This window comes from Cibotium barometz, chromosome 59 (assembly GCF_041138505.1).
Source record: "Cibotium barometz isolate CiBa-2024 chromosome 59, ASM4113850v1, whole genome shotgun sequence".
NCBI lineage: Eukaryota > Viridiplantae > Streptophyta > Polypodiopsida > Cyatheales > Cibotiaceae > Cibotium > Cibotium barometz.
In genome coordinates, this window is record NC_141104.1 from 18,259,244 (window position 1) to 18,278,883 (window position 19,640).

A 19,640-nucleotide genomic window follows, 5' to 3' on the forward strand; every position below is an offset into this window, starting at 1 on the left:
GGGTCACTCTTGAAGGAAACCCATTATTTTATCCAGGGATGAAATTTGACTTAACTTTTATGCTTCAATATTAAAAGGGTCGAGTTTAGGGTTTTAAAAAATGGAGGCTTTCTTTTAAAGGACAAACCCATTATTTTATTGAGGGATGAATTTTATACTTCTCTATATATTATCTTAAGGAAGAGTTTCACAAAGCTATCATTTGGCAAGAATTTGGAGGTTCGAGGGGAAGGGGAGGAGGAGGTTTGGCAAGAATTTGGAGGTTCGAGGAAGGGGAGGAAGAGGTTTTAGGAGGTTTGGGTAGAATTTGAATTTGGAGTCTCAAAAGACGTGCGAAGCACGGGTTGCCCACTAGGTAATATTAGAAGGGTATAGTTTAGGGTTTTCAAAAATAGAGTCTTTCTTTTGAAGGAAGATGATTTTCATGTCTTGATTTGAAGGGCTTTTCTATTTTTTTTTTAATCTATCACTTGAGTGCACATGATACCATTTTTTATTACGTCCACTTACAATGTTCACATTTGAAGGAGGTGTCTCATTTGTGAATTACCAATATATTTGGCTTACATTTAATATTGGAAGGGTAGAGTTTAAGGTTTTCTAAAATGGAGTCTTTCTTTTGAAGGAAGATGATATTCATGTCTTGATTTGAAGCGCTCTTTTTTTTTTTAGATATTTATCACTTGAGTGCACATGATACCATTTTTTTAACTAAGTCCACTCACAATCCTCACATTTGAAAGAGGTGTCTCATTTGTGAATTATCAATATATTCGACTTACACAAAGAGTGTAAAATATAGTTGATTTTAAAATAAAGCATATAGGAAAAAAATAGATATCCAAAATCAATATATATTTATATTGTAATATATAATTCATTTTAAAATAAAGTATACAGAAAAAAAAGTTAATTTTAAAATAACGTATATAGAAAAAAAGTAGATCTCCAAAATCAATATATATTGATGTTGTTGATGTGATGTGAGGGTTTTCTAAAAAGTGAGGCATAGGAATCGGTACGAAGGTTTTGGGAAGGGCTCCATACTCGGAAACCCTAAATTAAGATATTCTACTAATGGGTTGTGGGGTTTGAGACGTTGGGATTGCCCACTACTGTTGCCAGTGTTGCTCGATCGGTCAGGCTTTTTTCTACAAACGCACATGGACTGCCCTCATCCCCTTTCACTGTACCCAGATCAGTAAGAGGGAACCACCCACCTCGAACGACAATATTACTGTCTCCTAGCATCATATCCTACACAGTGGGACCAAGACGTGCTTTACCTGTTTCAATGGCGACTCGACTCCGCGTCGATCTGCTGCATACCCACTACGCCGGCTCGCCACTTCCTTTTACTGTAAATAAAAGCTGGGGATTACTTCTGACTCTGTGCGTGCGCGCGTGTGTGTGTGTGTGTGTGTGTGTGTGTGACAGAGAGAGAGAGAGAGAGAGAGAGAGAGAGATGGGTTCGCCATTGTCTTTAATGGGTCTAAACTAGACGAACAATGCTAGTTTCTTCTGATGCTTCCATGGCCAATACAGTGAATACACCCCCCCCAGATGCTTTACCGGCGGCCAGCACCCCTCCAGCTCACGCTGATCCGGAAGAAACAGACCTTGCCTACAGTAATTACTCTTATACCCACACCACCTTCGATACTCACATCGTCATTATCACCGGAGCTTTGCTGTTTCTGCTCATTTCTATTCTCTGCATGAACTTTGCCATCCGCTGTGTGCTGTGCCGCTGGTGTTTCAACACTCGCAGGCGGGAAGAAGATGCTGAGTGGGCAGCCGCAGCTCACGAGGCCAACACGGGCATGAAGAAGAGCCACGTGAATGCCCTGCCTACCATGGTTTACTCCGGTAGCAAAGCTGAGGCGGCGGTGCAGGCACAGGTGGAGGAGAACGCTAGCTCCTCTCATGAGTGCCCTATCTGTCTGCTGGATTTCGCGGACGGGGAGCGGATCCGAGTGCTGCCCAAGTGCCAGCACAGCTTCCACGTCGGATGCATCGACAGGTGGCTCGCCAAGCACTCCTCGTGTCCCACTTGCAGAGGAGAGCTCATGGAAGCCATTTCAGCTGCCAAGAGGATCTACACGCAAGCTGTGCAGGTGCACATCGTCATCACACCAGAGGGAGCGCTCTCCCCTTCACTCTCCAAGGTTTCTACTTCTGGAGTGTGAGCGCTCTTTCCTGTATGCCCAAAATCGCAGTGCCCAAAAGCACAACCCATTCCCATTCTTACAGGAATATTTTCAGATTTCGGATTACTATGGTGAGATTTAGTTTTTCTTTGCCCGGATTTTTACAACCCTTTGCACTAGACAATCTCAATGTTTAGAGCACAAATTTTAGGGTTACAAAACCCGCTGTTAATCTTTAACTTTCCAAGTCTCATTCTCAGAACCAAGTCTTGAGTAACCATTTCATCCTTCCCAAACTACATTCTTGAGGTAGTAAAGTTGCCTTCCAAAAAACAAAGTAACTCATGGAGAAGCCTTGAAGGTGGCTTCTCCATCACCTAATCACAATATTACAAAGCTGGCAAGGCTAAAAGGCTCAAAGAATTTTTCACATGCATATGAATGTTTGTGCAGAAAATCTATGTATGTATGTTTTGTAACTAGACTCATCATGCGCAGCTTTGTCACAATATTTTGAGACAGTTTACAACAAATGACCACCACAATTGCTTTCTTGCCATTAGAATGCAAAATGTACATAGAAGGATAAGTGTGCATCACCTCAAAGGTAATTACGCACGATTACATAGGCAACACAGGAATAATCTTATAGTGTGAGGTTCTTTGTTTGTGCACCTTCACTAAAGTATTAATTAATTAATCAAGCCGGATAGCCCTATGTGGCTTGATTAATTCATTAATACCTATGGAGTGAATAATGATATGTAGGGACTGATATAAATCTTGGTGCCAAAGACAAAAAAACTCCTTGATATAAATCTTGGTGCCAAGAAAACACACTCAGCACAAAAAAGCACCCACACCTACTACAACACTTCACAGGCCATCATAATACACCTGGCTAAGCAGTAGCCAACCTCTTCATAGTCTCCACTACCATTCACACATCTTTTCTCAAACCTGCACACCTGCCGGTTGCAACCGGCCTTGCAACAGAAGCCTCCTTTTTTTTTTTTCTTTTAAAGTTAGCCGCCCAAGTCTAGTCTCTCCGACCAGCCTTAATCACGAGGGTTGGGTCAGGTCCTTAGTGCCTGATCACGGTGGCGACTTAACTCTCCTTTGAGCCTTAATGCTTGTCTACGTTGACACATGATCATGAGACCCTTCTCTGCAACAACCACCACAATATCTACCTTCCGCACACCTCTCTAAACCTGCACACAGTGTTCACCTCCTCACCGGCCCTGCCATTCCCTTGTTCACACCTCTCAGCGCCCTTCCCTTGTTCACACCTCTCAGAGCCCTTCCTCCACTGAAGCCCCCTCTTTGGTCTTTTGCTCCACTGAGGCCCCTCCCCCTCTAGGGTCCCTCGTCCCCCTCCTTGGTCTTTTGCTCCTTGCTAGCCACCACCAAACAACATCCTCTCACTGTCAACTACAGCTTCTTTCTGTCTTATGCCCAGGGTTCTCACCACCACACACGGTTTACACCCTTCACGCTTCACGGCAGCTGCATGCCGACCTCCTCTAGCATCTCCCCTTAGCTTCTCACAGCCCCCCATCCTTATCCACGAAGGCACTATGTCTTGCTTTCTATGAGTCCTGACGAGTAATAATCTTCTTCTTGCCATCCTCACCACCATACCACCCACGTGCACGAAAACAAAACAATTGCTCCGCCTTTATGTAATACTCGTCTTTGCTATTTACAGCAAGTGTTCTAGCTAAGATTTTGTTCCCATGCATTTCTGCCAATTTGGTGCAATACGGTGAATGCAGTAGCCTGATCAGTACGGTGGCGACTTAGCTCTCCTGCGAGCCTCAATCCTTGTCTACATTGACACATGAGATCAGTAGCCACATCATCTTCCTCCCCCACACCTCTTAGATCACGATGGTGGCGTCCCTATCAGAAAAACTCCTGGGTGGCTGTAGCATCCTTCTTCTCCTCGACTTCAGCACAAGCCTTACCTTGTTGTGATGATGACTAGCTCATAATTGTGCAACATCATCTCTGTTATTGACGCGACTGCATGCCTTCTCTCTTCCCTCCACGAGTAGCTCACAAGCCAGACCTCAGCCTTGTTCTTCTAGGTAGTTGTTAACCACTTTCCATACATCATAACCCTACAACACCCTTGGAGTGTAGCCGCGTTTAGAACTGCATACTTGTAAAAGAAACTAGCTAGAAAAATATCCCTAGGCTCGGCTATGCACGCAATTAGGGGCACGCGCCGCATCTATAGCTGCGCTACAGCCGTGCTTGCCTATAGTCGCACTGCAGTCTGAAAAAAAAAAAGATGTCTCTCCATATCTCTCTCATTCTGTCCTCGTTTTGTTTTTTTTTTTAAATATATAATATAAAACTTTAAAAATGCAAAAAATCAACAATTCATACTTAGCAAATTATGTTATAATTATATTATAATACTTGGTAAAATTACATAAATTTATTGAGTTTAAAAAAGTTATATATAAAATAAAGCATAATGACAATTTATGGAGTTCAAAAAGGTCATATATAAAATAAAGCATAATGAAAATTTATGGAGTCAGGACTTGCATCGAGGAATCTACATCTCATGAATTTCAACATTGGTGAAAGTAACACTTTTGTAAATAAAAGAAAAATCTTTTATGTATAAAAATCAATATTGATGAAAGTAACACTTTTATAATAAAAAAAATTCTTTTATGCATCATTTTATGCATAAAAATCAATATTGGTGAAAGTAACACTTTTGTAATAAAAAACTTCTTTTATGCATCTATTTATGCATAAAAATCAATATTGATGAAAGTAACACTTTTACAATAAAAAAATTCTTTTATGCATCTATTTATGCATAAAAATCAATATTGATGAAAGTAACACTTTTATAATTAAAAAAAATCTTTTATCCATCATTTTATGCATAAAAATCAATATTGGTGAAAGTAACACTTTTATAATTAAAAAAATTCTTTTATGCATCTATTTATGCATAAAAAATAATTTTGGTGAAAGACACTTTTATGATTAAAAAAAATTCTTTTATGCATCTATTTATGCATAAAAAATCAATATTGATGAAAGTAACAATTTTATAATAAAAAATTCTTTTATGCATCTATTTATGCATAAAAATCAATATTGATGAAAGTAACACTTATATAATAAAAAATTTATCAAATGTGCATCTTTCTATGCATAGAATTTAAATCTAATGAAAATCACTCTTTTATAATAATAAAAAATAACCAATATGTATCCTTCTATGCATAGAATTTAAATCTAATGAAAATCACTCTTTTATAATTAAAAAAAATAACCAATATGCATCCTTCTATGCATATACTTTAAATCTAATAGAAATAACACTTTTGTAATAAAAATATTTCTATCATATATTTTTCTATGCATAGAGTAAAAATAACACTTTTAGAATACACAAACGATGGGGATTACTCTTTTTTAATAATAAAAGGTAGTACTTATTTCACAAAATTTAAGAAAATTTTACCATAACCTCCTTTGTATGGCTGACTTTGTTTCAAATTTTCCTATTCTTAATTTACTTAAAATTTTCAATTTGTTTAAAGCATTCTAAACTAATCAATTTTAGCTTTTAAAAGAGAAACAATATGAAAAGTTCAATTCAAATAATTTGAATACTTAACTAGGATAAAGAAGGGCTGAATTTATGAATGAGAGGGGGAAAGCCTTTCCAACAAGGCATAGCATCATATTATCATTTTAAAGATAACAAAAAATTAGAAAACCATTAAAAGAATAAGAAAAAGTAGGATTTCTAACTAGCAAGCATGAGGTAAGCTTTTGACTTATCAGAGAACTTATGTTATGAGCTTAATACATAAGTCTATGCATAAGCTCTATCCATAGAGCTTATGCATGAGCTTAATGCATAAGTCTATGCATAAGCTTATGCGTAAAACCTCACTAGTAAGTGTCTATGCATAGAAACTCATGAGGCTCTATGCATAAGCCTCATTTTTTAACAATAATCTTTCTGTTTATGGTTTATGATTCATTTGTTTGTACATCTTTTTTTTTGTTCCAACACCTTATCCTTCCTATATATTCAAGTAAGCTCTAAACCCTAAAACCTAAACTCTTTCTATTAATTGTACACCCTTGGATACTATGGGAGTTTTTTTATCCATTCATGCATATGTATGCTTTATGTATTCTCTATGTAGACTATGCATAAGAGTTTTAAGTATATATGCTTATGCATAAGAGTTTTAAGTATATATGTTTATGCATTGATAGATGGAGATAGATGATAAACAACTTGCAGTGCGATGTTTTACTTGAAGGAGGAGGACTAGATATCCCAACAATCTTTGTAAGTATATTGTCTCGAACTGTATCTTATCTTTTAAGAAAAAAAGGTTACCTTATAACAACATAAAATCAATATTATATGTCTATAGCTTGAATCAGTGGACTGCCTCCATACGCAAGATGAATATGGTTTTGCATTACAATAGAGTTTGAAAGTTTCTTTGAAAGAGTACAAGACAAAGAATGGATTGTTATTTATGGGCCATGCTTGGCAAGCATGACGAGTAAGTACATTCTTAAAACCATAACCTCTTTGTTTTTCTAAAATTGATTTTCACTTGTGTTAATTTTGTTATGTTTTAAGATCGTGTTTTATGCATGATGCATAAAATTTTTTTTATTATAAAAGTGTTACTTTCATCAAAACTAATTTTTTATGCATAAATAGATGCATAAAATGATTTTAAATTTCTTTAGTATAAAAGTGTTATTTCCATAGAAGTTGGATTTTATGCATAAATAGATGCATACAAAATTTTTATATCAAAATAAGAGTTCTCTTTAATCCTATGTTTAAATCCCATGAATATTGGAAAATGAATCAGTAAATACTGTGTGAAGGAAAATTCTACCGTTTTATATTCTCTAGGATGGTAATGAGAAAATTCAGAAAAACTATCGAAGTCAAAATTTTAGATTAATGATTAATTTATTCCTCATAGGAATTTGTGATTAGTTTTGAATTCAGTTAAGCAAAATACTCAATGAATGAAATTTAGTAAAGTAATAATTGAAATATTACCCTTCGAGAAAGATATTTCAGGGAGAACCTTTTCAGACTCAAACCATGAATCAGACTATGACCAAGACGTAACTCCTTCGTCAGTTTTTTAAGAAAAGACGATGTGACCAGTTCAGTAATCTACACTCAAATCACCCACCGAATCTGAAACTAAGTTTTTGATTTTGATCTGAGGATCAAGAATTCAGAATTCGAGGAATTCTGCTTGGGAATCCAGACCTATGATCTAGAAGTCTTGAGATATGGAATTAAGATATATTCGTTGTATTCAAAAGAAAATCAAAACTGAAAACTTGCATAGAAACTCTCTTTTCTTAAAAGACTGTCTTACGCCAGAATGCTGGAGGGAGCATTTGGTATATGTGTTTTTCTAAGGGAAGTTCGGTTGCAACACCTGGCAGGGAGTGTTCAAAGGACGGCTCACGTGGTAAAAACCTGCCCAGGTCTTCACCAGCCTGGGCATTTGGTAACACGAAAAAAAAACTCCCATAGTATCCGAGGGTGTACAATTAATAGAAAGAATTTAGGTTTTTGGGTTTAGAGCTTACCTGAATATATAGGAAGGATAAGGTGTTGAAAACCAAAAAAAAAAGGATGTACAAACACATGAATCATAAACCATAAACATAAAGATTATTGTTAAAAAATGAGGCTCATGCATAGAGGCTATGTATAGAGCCTCATGAGTTTCTATGCATAGAATGAGGTTTTATGCATAAGCTTATGCATAGACTTATGCATTAAGCTCATGCATAAGCTCTATGTGCATAGAGATTATGCATAGAGCTTATGCATAGGCTTATGCATTAAGCTCGTACATAAGCTCTCTGTATTAAGGTTATGAATAGGCTTAATGAACAAGCTCTATGCATATGCTTTATGATGCATAAGCCTTTATGCATAAAAGCTCATGTATAGAGGGGTGTGCATAGAGCCTCATGACTTTCTATATATGGAGGCTTTTTCATGAGCTTCTATGCATAAGCTTATGCATTAAGCTCATGTATTAGCTCTATATATAGGCTTAATGCATAGAGCTTATGCATAGGGTGGCTTGTGCATTAAGATTATGCATAAGCTCTATTTATAGGTAACAGAAACATGAGTAAAGAATAAATCCCTATCGGCACCCGGAGGTGCAAAAATTGCAAAGACTCGTCAAAAGCTTACCTCATGCTTGCTCTAAGCTTGCAGGTGGTTGAGGGAGTTTGGAGAAGCTTAAGATCCGAGCCTCCTTGCCAAAGATGTGGATTTCTTACCTTAACTGAGCCACAAAAATAAAAAGATTAGGAAAGCTTTTTTTTAATAACTTAAGTGAACTATAAGGGCATACATACAAGAGAAGAAGAGGGAAACATAAGGAAAAGAGAGAGCACAAGAACATTGAGGTAACTCTTAAATCTTAAATAAAACATGTAATCATTTTGTTTTGCTTGATATTATCTTAAGCTTTCTTGTGATGATTAAATAGAGAGGGTTGTTTCTAAAGGGAGAAGAGGTAAGATCTTTGTAAACCCTACAAAAAACATGTTATTCACGAGTATAATTTCAACTAAAAAGCTTTAAGAAAATAAAAAAGACAAGAGCTTGAGATTATATGAATTCTTGTGATACTTGTGAAGAGACACATTTCTTGCTTGTGAAGAGAGAAGAGGGTTACTTGTGAAGGTACATGAGAGAGAAGAGGTGAGGGCTTTAGAGGAAAACAACTTGAGAGCATTTTATGTCATTGCCATTCTCTTATCTTCAAACCCTTATTCAAATACTCTCTTTACATGTGAATGTCTCATTTAGCATTAGCTCCTCATGCTTAATCCAATTTTGGACCTTTTTGATGATTCATGATAAGTGGGATAAGGAGTTATTATCTTGGTGGGCCTATGACTTCTCAAGGTAGCCCTTGCCTTATTGCCGCCCTCCTTTGGAGGTACCAATGGTTTTAGTAGTAATGAGCATGTGGAAAGACTTTGGGGACCATAGATAAATCTTTACGATTGTCCGCTGAGCAATGTTAACCCTTACCCTCTAGCTTGAATCATGAAGGAGATGAAAGGTAAGAGGCTATGTGAAAATTGAGGTTTCATGCCAAGAGAGGAAAGTGTAGTTTTTGTGGTCTAATACCCAAATTTCAACCGGTAATTACTCATCACTCGGGTATTGGTTTCTAAAATTGATCATATGGCTAGGAAGCTCTTTATATGCTCTTTCCACTCATGTAAGTTTGGTCTTAGTTAGATAGCCTGATTCAAGATTTGAGTCTGGTAAGGTTCTTCCTGAACTATCTTTCTCAAAAGGGGTAATATTTCAATAACTATTTTTTTAAATTTCATTCATTGAATATTGCTTAACTGATTTCTAAACTAATCACGAATTCCTACAAAGAATAAATTAATCATTTATCTGAAATTTTGACTTCGATAGTTTTTTTTTTCTGAGTTTTCTCATGACCATCCGAGTGAATATGAAACGATAGATTTTTTCTCTCACAGAGTATCTACTTATTCATTTATCAATTATTCATGAAAATTAAACATAGAATTAAAGGGAACTCTAATTTTGATATAAAAATCATTTATGCATCAATTTATGCATAAATTCAATTTTGATGAAAGTAACACTTTTATTAAATTTTGATGAAAGTAACACTTTTGATAAAAATCATTTATGCATCAATTTATGCATAAATTCAATTTTGATGAAAGTAACACTTTTATTTTAAAAAAATCTTTTATGCATCATAAAAATCAATTTATGCATAAAAATCAATTTTGATGAAAGTAACACTTTTATAATAAAAAAATTCTTTTATGCATCACTTTATACATAAAAATCAATATTGGTGAAAGTAACACTTTTATAATTAAAAAAAATATTTTATGCATCATTTTATGCATAAAAAATAATTTTAATGAAAGTAACCCTTTTATAATAAAAAAATTCTTTTATGCATCATTTTATGCATAAAAATTAATTTTGATGAAAGTAATACTTTTATAATAATAAAAAAATTCTTTTATGCATCACTTTATGCATAAAAATCAATATTGATGAAAGTAACACTTTTATAATAAAAAAATCTTTTATGCATCATTTTATGCATGAATATCAATTTTGATGAAAGTAACACTTTTATAATAAAAAAATTCTTTTATGCATCACTTTATGCATAAAAATCAATATTGGTGAAAGTAACACTTTGATTTAAAATAAAATTTCTTTTATGCATCACTTTATGCATAAAAATCAATTTTGATGAAAATAACACTTTTATAATTAAAAAGTTCTTTTATGCATCATTTTATGCATAAAAATCAATTTTGATAAAAGTAACACTTTTATAATAAAAAATTCTTTTATGCATCACTTTATGCATAAAAATCAATATTGGTGAAAGTAACACTTTTATAAAAAAATATTTCCAATATGCATCTTTCTATGCATAGAAACTAATTGTAATGAAAATAACGCTTTTATTATAAAAATATTTCCAATATGCATCTTTCTATGCATAGAAACTAATTCTAATGAAAATAACGCTTTTATAATAAAAATATTTCCAATATGCATCTTTCTATGCATAGAATGAAAATAACACTTTTAGAATACACAAATGGAGGGGATTACTCTTTTTGAATAACATAAAGATAAAACTTATTTCCACAAAATTTAAGAAAATTTTACCACCATAACCTCCTTTGTATGGCTGACCATTTCTCAATTTTTATATTCTAAATATACTTAGAATTTACCCAAAGATGAATTAAAACACTCTAATCTAATCAATTTTCACTGCTAAAGAGCAATCAATAGGAAAAGTTTAACTTATTTTGTTTGTTTCTTCTTTTAGGACAAAGAAAGGTTGAAATTCTCAATGAAGAGAAGGGGGAAGCCTTTCCATCACTGCATAACATCCAATTTCACATTAAAAAAAAGCAAGAAATCAGAAAACCATAGAATAGAATTAATAAAAGTAGAATTTCTAAGCTACATGGAGTTTTGTGAGTTTTTTTTTGGCTTGAGGGATTGAGGGTTCTACTCCTGCTTGCATCAAGAGTGGCCACCAATTCTTTGTAGAGGAATTAGTCAAAAACAAGTAAATTATCAAAGAATTCAATGTTTTTGGCTCTGGGAAGGAGTAGAGTAACAGTGCATAAAACACTATTAAGCTTCTACAAAGGGGGAGGCTTCTATTTATAGGAAAAAATGAGCCTCTAACCAAGCAAACTGATTCTAGAATTTTTCAGATCAGTTTGGTCAATTTTTGACCATTTTTGGGTCAGTTTAGTTCACTTTTTGGATCCAGTTTTGAATTAGGAGAGAGGAGAGATGAAATATCTAATTTTAATGATTTAAAATTAAAAAGCAATGATGAGAAAAAGGTGCCTACTTCATGAGGGGGAATCCCTATCCTGATGTGTCAAAAATCAGTTTTTTTTAACTATTTTCCTTGGTCCTTAGTCCACTCTTCATCTTATGTGAACATTAACTCATTTTTGGGGAGTTTTTCTTTTATTTTTTAATTTATCTTCTCCCTACATTTGGATTAATCTTATTGGTCCATAGGAACCTTAATCTAAAATTTTTAGAAAATCTGGATCCTTAGGCTAAGGCCTTTTGAACAGATTATAATTTGTTTCTAATGCACCTTCTGAATTTCTTTTTGAACTTCTGTTTCGGGGAAATTTATTTTAATAAGAAGAGATATTTTTCCATCTAAAAATATCTAAAAATTAAATAATCTCTCTCTAAAATATTTTCTCTCTCTAAGCCAAAATAGGAAGAAACAAGATCTTTTATTATTCAGAAGAGGGGATTGATTACAGGGGAAGATACTGGACATCTTGAGGGCTGGGGAGGAATCTTAAATTCTAAAAATATCTAAAAATTGAATAATCTCTCTCTAGAATATTTTCTCTCTCTAAGCCAAAATAGGAAGAAACAAGATCTTTTATTATTCAAAAGAGGGGATTGATTACAGGGGAAGATATTGGACATCTTGAGGGCTGGGGAGGAATCTTACATTCTCTCCCACTTGAAAAACACGAGATGTCCTCATCTCGCAAATTGGGGGTAATCCTGCAGCAAAAACAGTTTGACTTCTTTCTCCTAGGTGGCATCTTCACAAAAGGATAGAACTTCCATTTGACCAATAATTCTCTCAGAATTCTGTTCCTGAGAACCTTCTCTCGATCATCAAGGATTTCTTTAGGTTAGATTTTCATCTGCCCTTGGGTTGAAAAGTTAAGATTTCATCATCAAGCACATGATTCGGGCTTGGTACATACTTTTTAAGTAGGCTGACTAAAATACATTATGTACTTTGAGATGAGGAGGCAGAAGAAGTTCATAGGCTAAGTCACCTACTTTCTTTGTAATTAGATTGGCCCACAGTATCTAGGGGATAACTTCCTGTACTTCCCAAGAGATAGAGAACTTCTTTTGGGGTGTACTCAAATGAAGACCATATCTGCTTCTTCAAATTTTCTGTCTGTCTTCTTCTTATCTGCTTCTGTCTTATCTACATACTGCTTCTGTCTTATCCTGTGGGCAGCTTTTATATCTTTGCGAATTGACTACATCTGCTACTCCATGTCACTGTCTAGACATCTCGACCCTAAGTCAGCGAACCAAGTTAATGGAGTTAAGCAATCTTGTCCATACAGAGCTTTGAAAGGGCTCATCCCGATACTTCGATGATAAGAAGCATTGTAGGCGAACTCGACTAGGTGCAGATAGCTTAGCCACTTCTTGGGTTCCCTGCCCCACAGCATGACCGAAGTATATCTTCGATTACTTAGTTTACCCTTTCTGTTTGACCATCGGTCTCGGGGTGGTAAGCTATGCTGAGATCCAAGAAAGTTCCAACTGCTTCGAAAAATACAGTCCAGAATCTTGACGTGAATTTGGGATCTCGATCACTTACTATTCTTCTGGGTAGGCCATGCAATCTGAAGATTTCTTTGAGGAACACTCTGGCCACACATCCACTACAGTGTAGGTTTCTTTTACTGGAATCAAATGGGCAACTTTGGTTAGTTTATCAACTACCATGAAGATGGAGTTGTAACCTGATTGCACTGAAGGTAATCCAGTAATAAAATCCATACTGATACATTCCCACTTCATTTGGGGGATGTCTAATGGATGTAACTTCCCAAGCATTTTTACTCTCTCGGCTTTGACTTTCTGACATGTCAGACATTGACGTACGTGATTAAGTACATCCTTTTTTAGGCCAAGCCAAAAAAGGCTTTTCTTTACAAACATGTAGGTCTTGATGAAACTTGGATGTCCTGCAATAAGGTTGTCATGGTCTTCATTCAGAATTTGACCCTTAGTCCCCTCATCATTGGGAATGCATAGCTTGCGATTATAATACATAATTCCATCATCCAGGCTGCTGTACCCTTGAACTCGATTCAACTCCTGTGGAGTTTTGCTTTCCTGCATAAGTAAGGTAGCAATAGGGCTAAAGAATCTATCCTATGTGATCTTCTCTCTTGCTTCAATAATCAAAGGATTTGACACTACAGTAATTGCAAGCAAGGAGGCTTTTTTGCTGAGGGCATCTGCTACCACATTTTCTTTGCCTGGGCGGTACTTGATTTCAAAATCAAATTCCTGCAGGGCTTGCATCCACCACCTTCTTTGGCGCGTGTTGAGATCCTTCTAAGTGAAGATCCACTTTAAGCTCTAATGATCTGTCATCAAAGTGAATCTTTGACCCAGTAGGTAATGTCTCCATAACTTCAGGGCATATACTAGTGAAAGTAGCTCCAGGTCGTGGACAGCATAATTCCTTTCATGCATTCTGAGTTTTCCGGATTCATAGGCCACTGCATGACCTTCCTGCATGAGTGCACCTCCCAGGGCAAAACCACTGGCATTACTACCTCAAAGGGTAGAGAAAAATCTGGCAACTTCAGAACGAGATTGGTTACCAAGGCGGTCTTCAGCTTATCAAGCACTCTGGCACGTGGCAGAGCATTGAAACGGGGTATTCTTCTTGAGAAGATTAGTCAAGGGGGAAGCTATGAGAGCATACTTTGGTATAAAAATTCTATACCAACCAGTCAATCCCAAGAATCCCCTAACTTCTTTCATTGACTTTGGTTTAGGCCAATCTATGACTTCTTGGACTTTTACAGAATCTAGAGAAATTTCATCTTTGGATACCAAAAAGCCCAAGTATTCAACATGGTCGGCAAAGAAAGTGCATTTGCTCTTTTTTGCAAAGAGTTGGTGCTTCCTTAGAATCTCAAGAACTTTTTGGACATGAGCTTCATGGTCAGCTGCATTCTTTGAGTAAATCATAATATCATCAAAGAAAACAAGAACAAAATCATCCAAGTATTCCCTGAGAATGTCCTACATTAGGCGATTGAATGTAGCTAGGGCATTTGTCAATCCAAACGGCATGACAGTGAATTCATAATGCCCTAGTGAGTATTGGTGGCTGTCTTTGGGATATCTTGATCATTAATCCTGATCTGGTAATACCCTGATTTGAGATCTATCTTTGTGACTTGGGCTCCATTTAGCCTATCCAGAAGCTCATCAATTCTAGGGATAGGATATTTATTCTTAACTGTCAGCTGGTTGAGACCTCTGTAATCCACACATGATATTTATTCTAGGGATAGGATATTTATTCTTAACTGTTAGCTGGTTGAGACCTCTGTAATCCACACAGAGTCTTAACGTTCCATCCTTCTTTTTCTGAAAGAGAACTGGTGCTCCCCAAGGTGAAACACTGGGTCTTACAAACCCTTGTTCTAACAGTTGTCTAAACTGTTCCTTGAATTTGATGGCTTCAGGAACTGGCATTTTGTACGTGCGCTGGGCTACTGGTGGGGCTAAGCTCAGGGGGTCAATTCTATCACATGATCTACTTCCCGAATCGGAGGCATCTCAGTTAGCTCTGCTCGGAATAATTCATCATATTCACAACCATTCTAGTTCTTTAGCCTTTAACTTTGTGTCTATCGGATTCGTTTTGACAACATAAATGAGCTGCTTCTTTCTAAGTCCTTTTAGTAACTTAGAAGCTTTTACTAATTGCAGACTTGGGGATCCTGAAATTCTGGTTCCTTGAACTTTGTTTCCGTGAAGGTAACGGAAGGAAATGGTTCCATTATGACAGTGAATGTCAGCTTGATTTTTGTGGAGCCAATCCATTCCAATGATCACGAAAGGAAATGGTTCCATTATGACAGTGAATGTCAGCTTGATTTTTGTGGAGCCAATCCATTCCAAGGATCTCGTCAAAAACTCCCAAAGGTATGACTCTGAAATGACAGTCAGTTATATTACCATCTAGATTGAATTGAATATGATCTGTCTCATGGTGAGTGAAAAGGATCTTCCCAACCCACTGGCCAATTCAACTTGTATAGGTTTCCCTGATTTCTGATCTAGGACTAGCTTACGCAAGCATCTAGGGGAAATAAATGAATGAGTACTGCCTGAATCAATCAAAAGCTTAAAAGACTTATCCTGATACTCAGCTGGAGTATGGCTGACAAAAAATTGACAATTTGGCCCTTGGTTTTCAATTGCTACATAAATATGTCCTCTTTCCTCTTCCACTACTTCTGCTATTGTGACTGCTCTGGCTGCTGCAGATTGGGGCAGAACTCATTCTCTTTGGTTACCCCAGTTCTAGGAAGGAGTTCCAAGACTACTCTGCACAGAGGCAGATGGCTGAGTTGGAGTTCTCTTAGGATTTTCTTGATTTTGGTGAGACGTTACTGATACAAAGGGGTTGGTTTTTGCACTCTCGGCCTTGACTTCCCTGTCCCCTTGACATGGCAAGAGTCGGGCAGTCTTTCAGCTAGTGACCAAAACCCTAACATCCAAAACACCGGTTCTCACTTCTGAGCTCATCACTCTGAATCCTTGAAATAGGTGGGGCTCCTGATGAGAAGAAAGTGCTCTGTGGGAAGGGTCTTCCTTCACTTCTGAATCTCCTAGTATCCTGATTCTGATTTGGGCCTTGTTGCCTCTTTGGGGGTGGAAAGTTTGAAGTACTTCCCGGGGTTTGGAATCTTTTAAAGTTAGAGGTTGCATGTTTCGATGGAATCTTAACAACAAAGGCTTTGGCAAAGTCCTTTGCCATTCTTACAGCTTCGGCCATTGAGACAGGTTTGGCATTCTTCACATGGCTCGTTCATTCCTCGAATGAATCTAGCCAGCTGCTCTTCATCCAATTGTGGGGAATATTTGAGAAGAAGGGCAAAGGCCTGATGGTACTCTTCCATTGTTCGGCTATCCTACTTTAGTTCTAAGAGCTCATTCATTTTGGTTTCAAGGAAGCTCGGAGGACAGAACCTTTTCCTGAGGTATGCTTTAAGATCTAACCAGGTCTAGGTATTTCTATCGAGACGGTTTGTCTTGCAATGGTTCCTCCATGAGACCCTGGCCGTTTCCACAATCTTTAATCTAGCGAGAGCCATCTTTCTTCTCTCGTTATAGCTAGTTACATCAAAGTATTCTTCTCGTTATAGCTAGTTACATCAAAGTATTCTTCCATTGCCTCAACCTACTTTTTCCACTACTTCACCTAACTGCTCCCCTTCACCCTTGAAGGGACCAGGTTGGGATCTGTGCAGAGCTTTACGAACATCTGGATCTAACTCTTCCTCATCGGTTATAGGATCCGGTTGCCTTGCACACGGGCCGTGCGCCTCATGATTCTAACAAAATGAGATTTTCTTCAACTTAACTTTGACAATAGATTTATGATTATTTAATTTTTGCGATTTATTCTTTAAACAGATAATTATTTCTTTATACTTCTTGAAACAAGATTTACTCTGATAATTTTATTAACCATATTCACAATCATGAAAATAATTTGGAATTTTTTTGCAAAACATCATTTATTATCAAAAGTTTGAGATATATACATAGAGCATCACCGCTCCAAAGTCACTGCCTCAATCGCGTTACGCATAAAGAAGCAAAACTGCCAAGAAGACATGCCATGATAAACACGATTCATCACTGAAAGAGGTGTTGTAATTCTACTTCTAGGGATAAAGTGGCTAAGAAGCCTAAAAACTTGGCAAGAAATTCTAAAATTTCTGGGTGAATGATTAAAGAGTTGTACATAATGAACAACCCCTAGCCTTATCAAGATCATGGCTAAGGAAATATTTTGCTTGAGTCTCTGACGCTAATTGGTATTGATATTAATACATCTTCCTCTAGAGAACCACATATACCGATGTCAATCTATAGGATCAGGGAAGTATACATCCTCAAAGTGATGGGCAAGCCTCACTCTGCTTACACGGGTTGTAGCGGAGTTGATGAGATGTTCGAATGCAAAGGCGATCATGTCTTGACTCTAGGAAAGTCCACGAATGCTAGACAGATTTGGGGTATCCATCTAAAAATCCATGTCAACTTATGAGTTTTCAATTTATGAATTTATTTCAAACATAATCTTAGCAAGTGAAAACATTTTTTTTACAGATTTACTTTAGAATTTTAGGCAGTTTCTATTGTTGTTTCATAAGTTTACAACAGCGCTCTAATACCAACGCTCTGATACCAACTGTGAGATCCCATTTCCCCCTCTGCGCACCAGAATTCTCGATTGGTAGCAAAGCAGAAGTAGCTTCCTCTTGCGCGGGGTAGGGTTTCCCACTCGGGGCCTCGCCCTCGAATGTCCAGGCAACGAAACTAATCTGGTGATCATTCCGAAACTGAAACCGAAAAAAATTTCCTTGCCCAAAAAACGGGGACGATTCCACCTTTTTGAATTTCTTAACGAATTTTCTAACGGGGTCAAGAGACTAAACTAACCTTCATCTGATTAAACCAGATAGAAGGAAACTATTACAGACTTAACTTGAAGAATCAACGCTTTTTTCCTAATTGAATCAGGCACAGCCGTTGATCTATTCATTTGAGAAGTCTTCAGGCTTTTATTTAACTACTCGAGTTCTAAGCGTATTCCTATTAATCAATTTTATTATTAAAACTCTACTGATTCCAGCCATCTGGCCCATGGTTTAGCCACCGCCCAACCACTGGAATTGGTAGAACAAGACAAGTACTCACCCACCCATAATTGAATGCCTTTCTTAACTTTTGCTTTAGAATATAGATACGCACACACTCCTCTTTAAACTTTAACTTATAAAACAATCCATTGACAAACAATTATTGGTTACAGATGTCATAACTCAAAATTTCCATCCAATCCTTGTTTCTCAACAAAAACAGTATCACTCTAGACTCTCCGTTGAGACCAGCTGGTCAGCAAAAATGAGATCCGGTAGATTACAATAAACATTGGTCCATCATACAATATCTTCCACGACATACGCATGGGTGTCCTCGGCACTGCGAGCCCGTGCATCGCCTGGTCAGAACCCTCCAGGATCCTCCTTAGGTGTCCTGGCACTTCAATCAGGGACCACCTCGTCGACCCTCGTCCATCATACCAGAAGCGCACCATTTTAACCGTACCGAGGCTAGTCAAAGGCTTTGCCACGTGAGCTTTCCTCTGAACACTCCCCGTCGCCAGCTGTTGCAACAACCGAACTTCCCTTAGAAAAACACATATACCAAATGCTCCCTCCAGCATTCTGGCGTAAGACGGTCCTTTAAGAAAATAGGGTTTCTATGCAAGTTTTCAATTTTGATTTTCTTTTGAATACAATGAGTATATCTTAGATCCGTATCCAAGACTTCTAGATCGCAGGTCTGAATTCCAAACAGAGTTCCTCAAATTCTGTAACCTTGATCCTCAGATCAAAATCAAAGGGTCTCAACTTAGTTTGAGATTCGGTGGGTGATTTGAGTGTATTTTTCTTGAACTGGTCACATCGTCATTCCTTGAAACTCACGAAGGAGTTTGGTCTTAGTCATAGCTTGATTCAAGATTTGAGTCTGGTAAGGTTCTTCCTGAACTATCTTTCTCAAAAGGGGTGATATTTCAATTACTATTTTTTTGAATTTCATTCATTGAATATTTTCTTAACTCATTTCTAAACTAATCACAAATTCCCACGAAGAATAAATTAATCATTTATCTAAAATTCCATCTTCGATAGTTTTTTTTTCTGAGTTTTCTCATTACCATTCGAGTGAATATGAAACGATAGAATTTTTCTCTCATAGAGTATTTACTTATTCATTTATCAATTATTCATGAAAATTAAAAATAGAATTAAAGAGAACTCTAATTTTGATATAAAAATCATTTATGCATCAATTTATGCATAAATTCAATTTTGATGCAAGTAACACTTTTATAATAATAAAAAAATTCTTTTATGCATCATTTTATGAATAAAAATCAATTTTGATGAAAGTAACACTTTTATAATAAAAAATTTTCTTTTATGCATCACTTTATACATAAAAATTAATATTGGTGAAAGTAA

General features: G+C 36.4%; 1 protein-coding gene across 1 annotated transcript; it reads left to right on the forward strand.

Moving 5' to 3' along the window:
* Positions 1-1,349: 1,349 nt before the first annotated feature.
* LOC147605551 (putative E3 ubiquitin-protein ligase ATL44) lies at positions 1,350-2,559 on the forward strand. The gene has a single exon (XM_086793478.1). The coding sequence runs from the start codon at positions 1,509-1,511 to the stop codon at positions 2,187-2,189; it is 681 nt and encodes a 226-aa protein (XP_086649604.1). The 5' UTR covers positions 1,350-1,508; the 3' UTR covers positions 2,190-2,559.
* Positions 2,560-19,640: the final 17,081 nt, after the last annotated feature.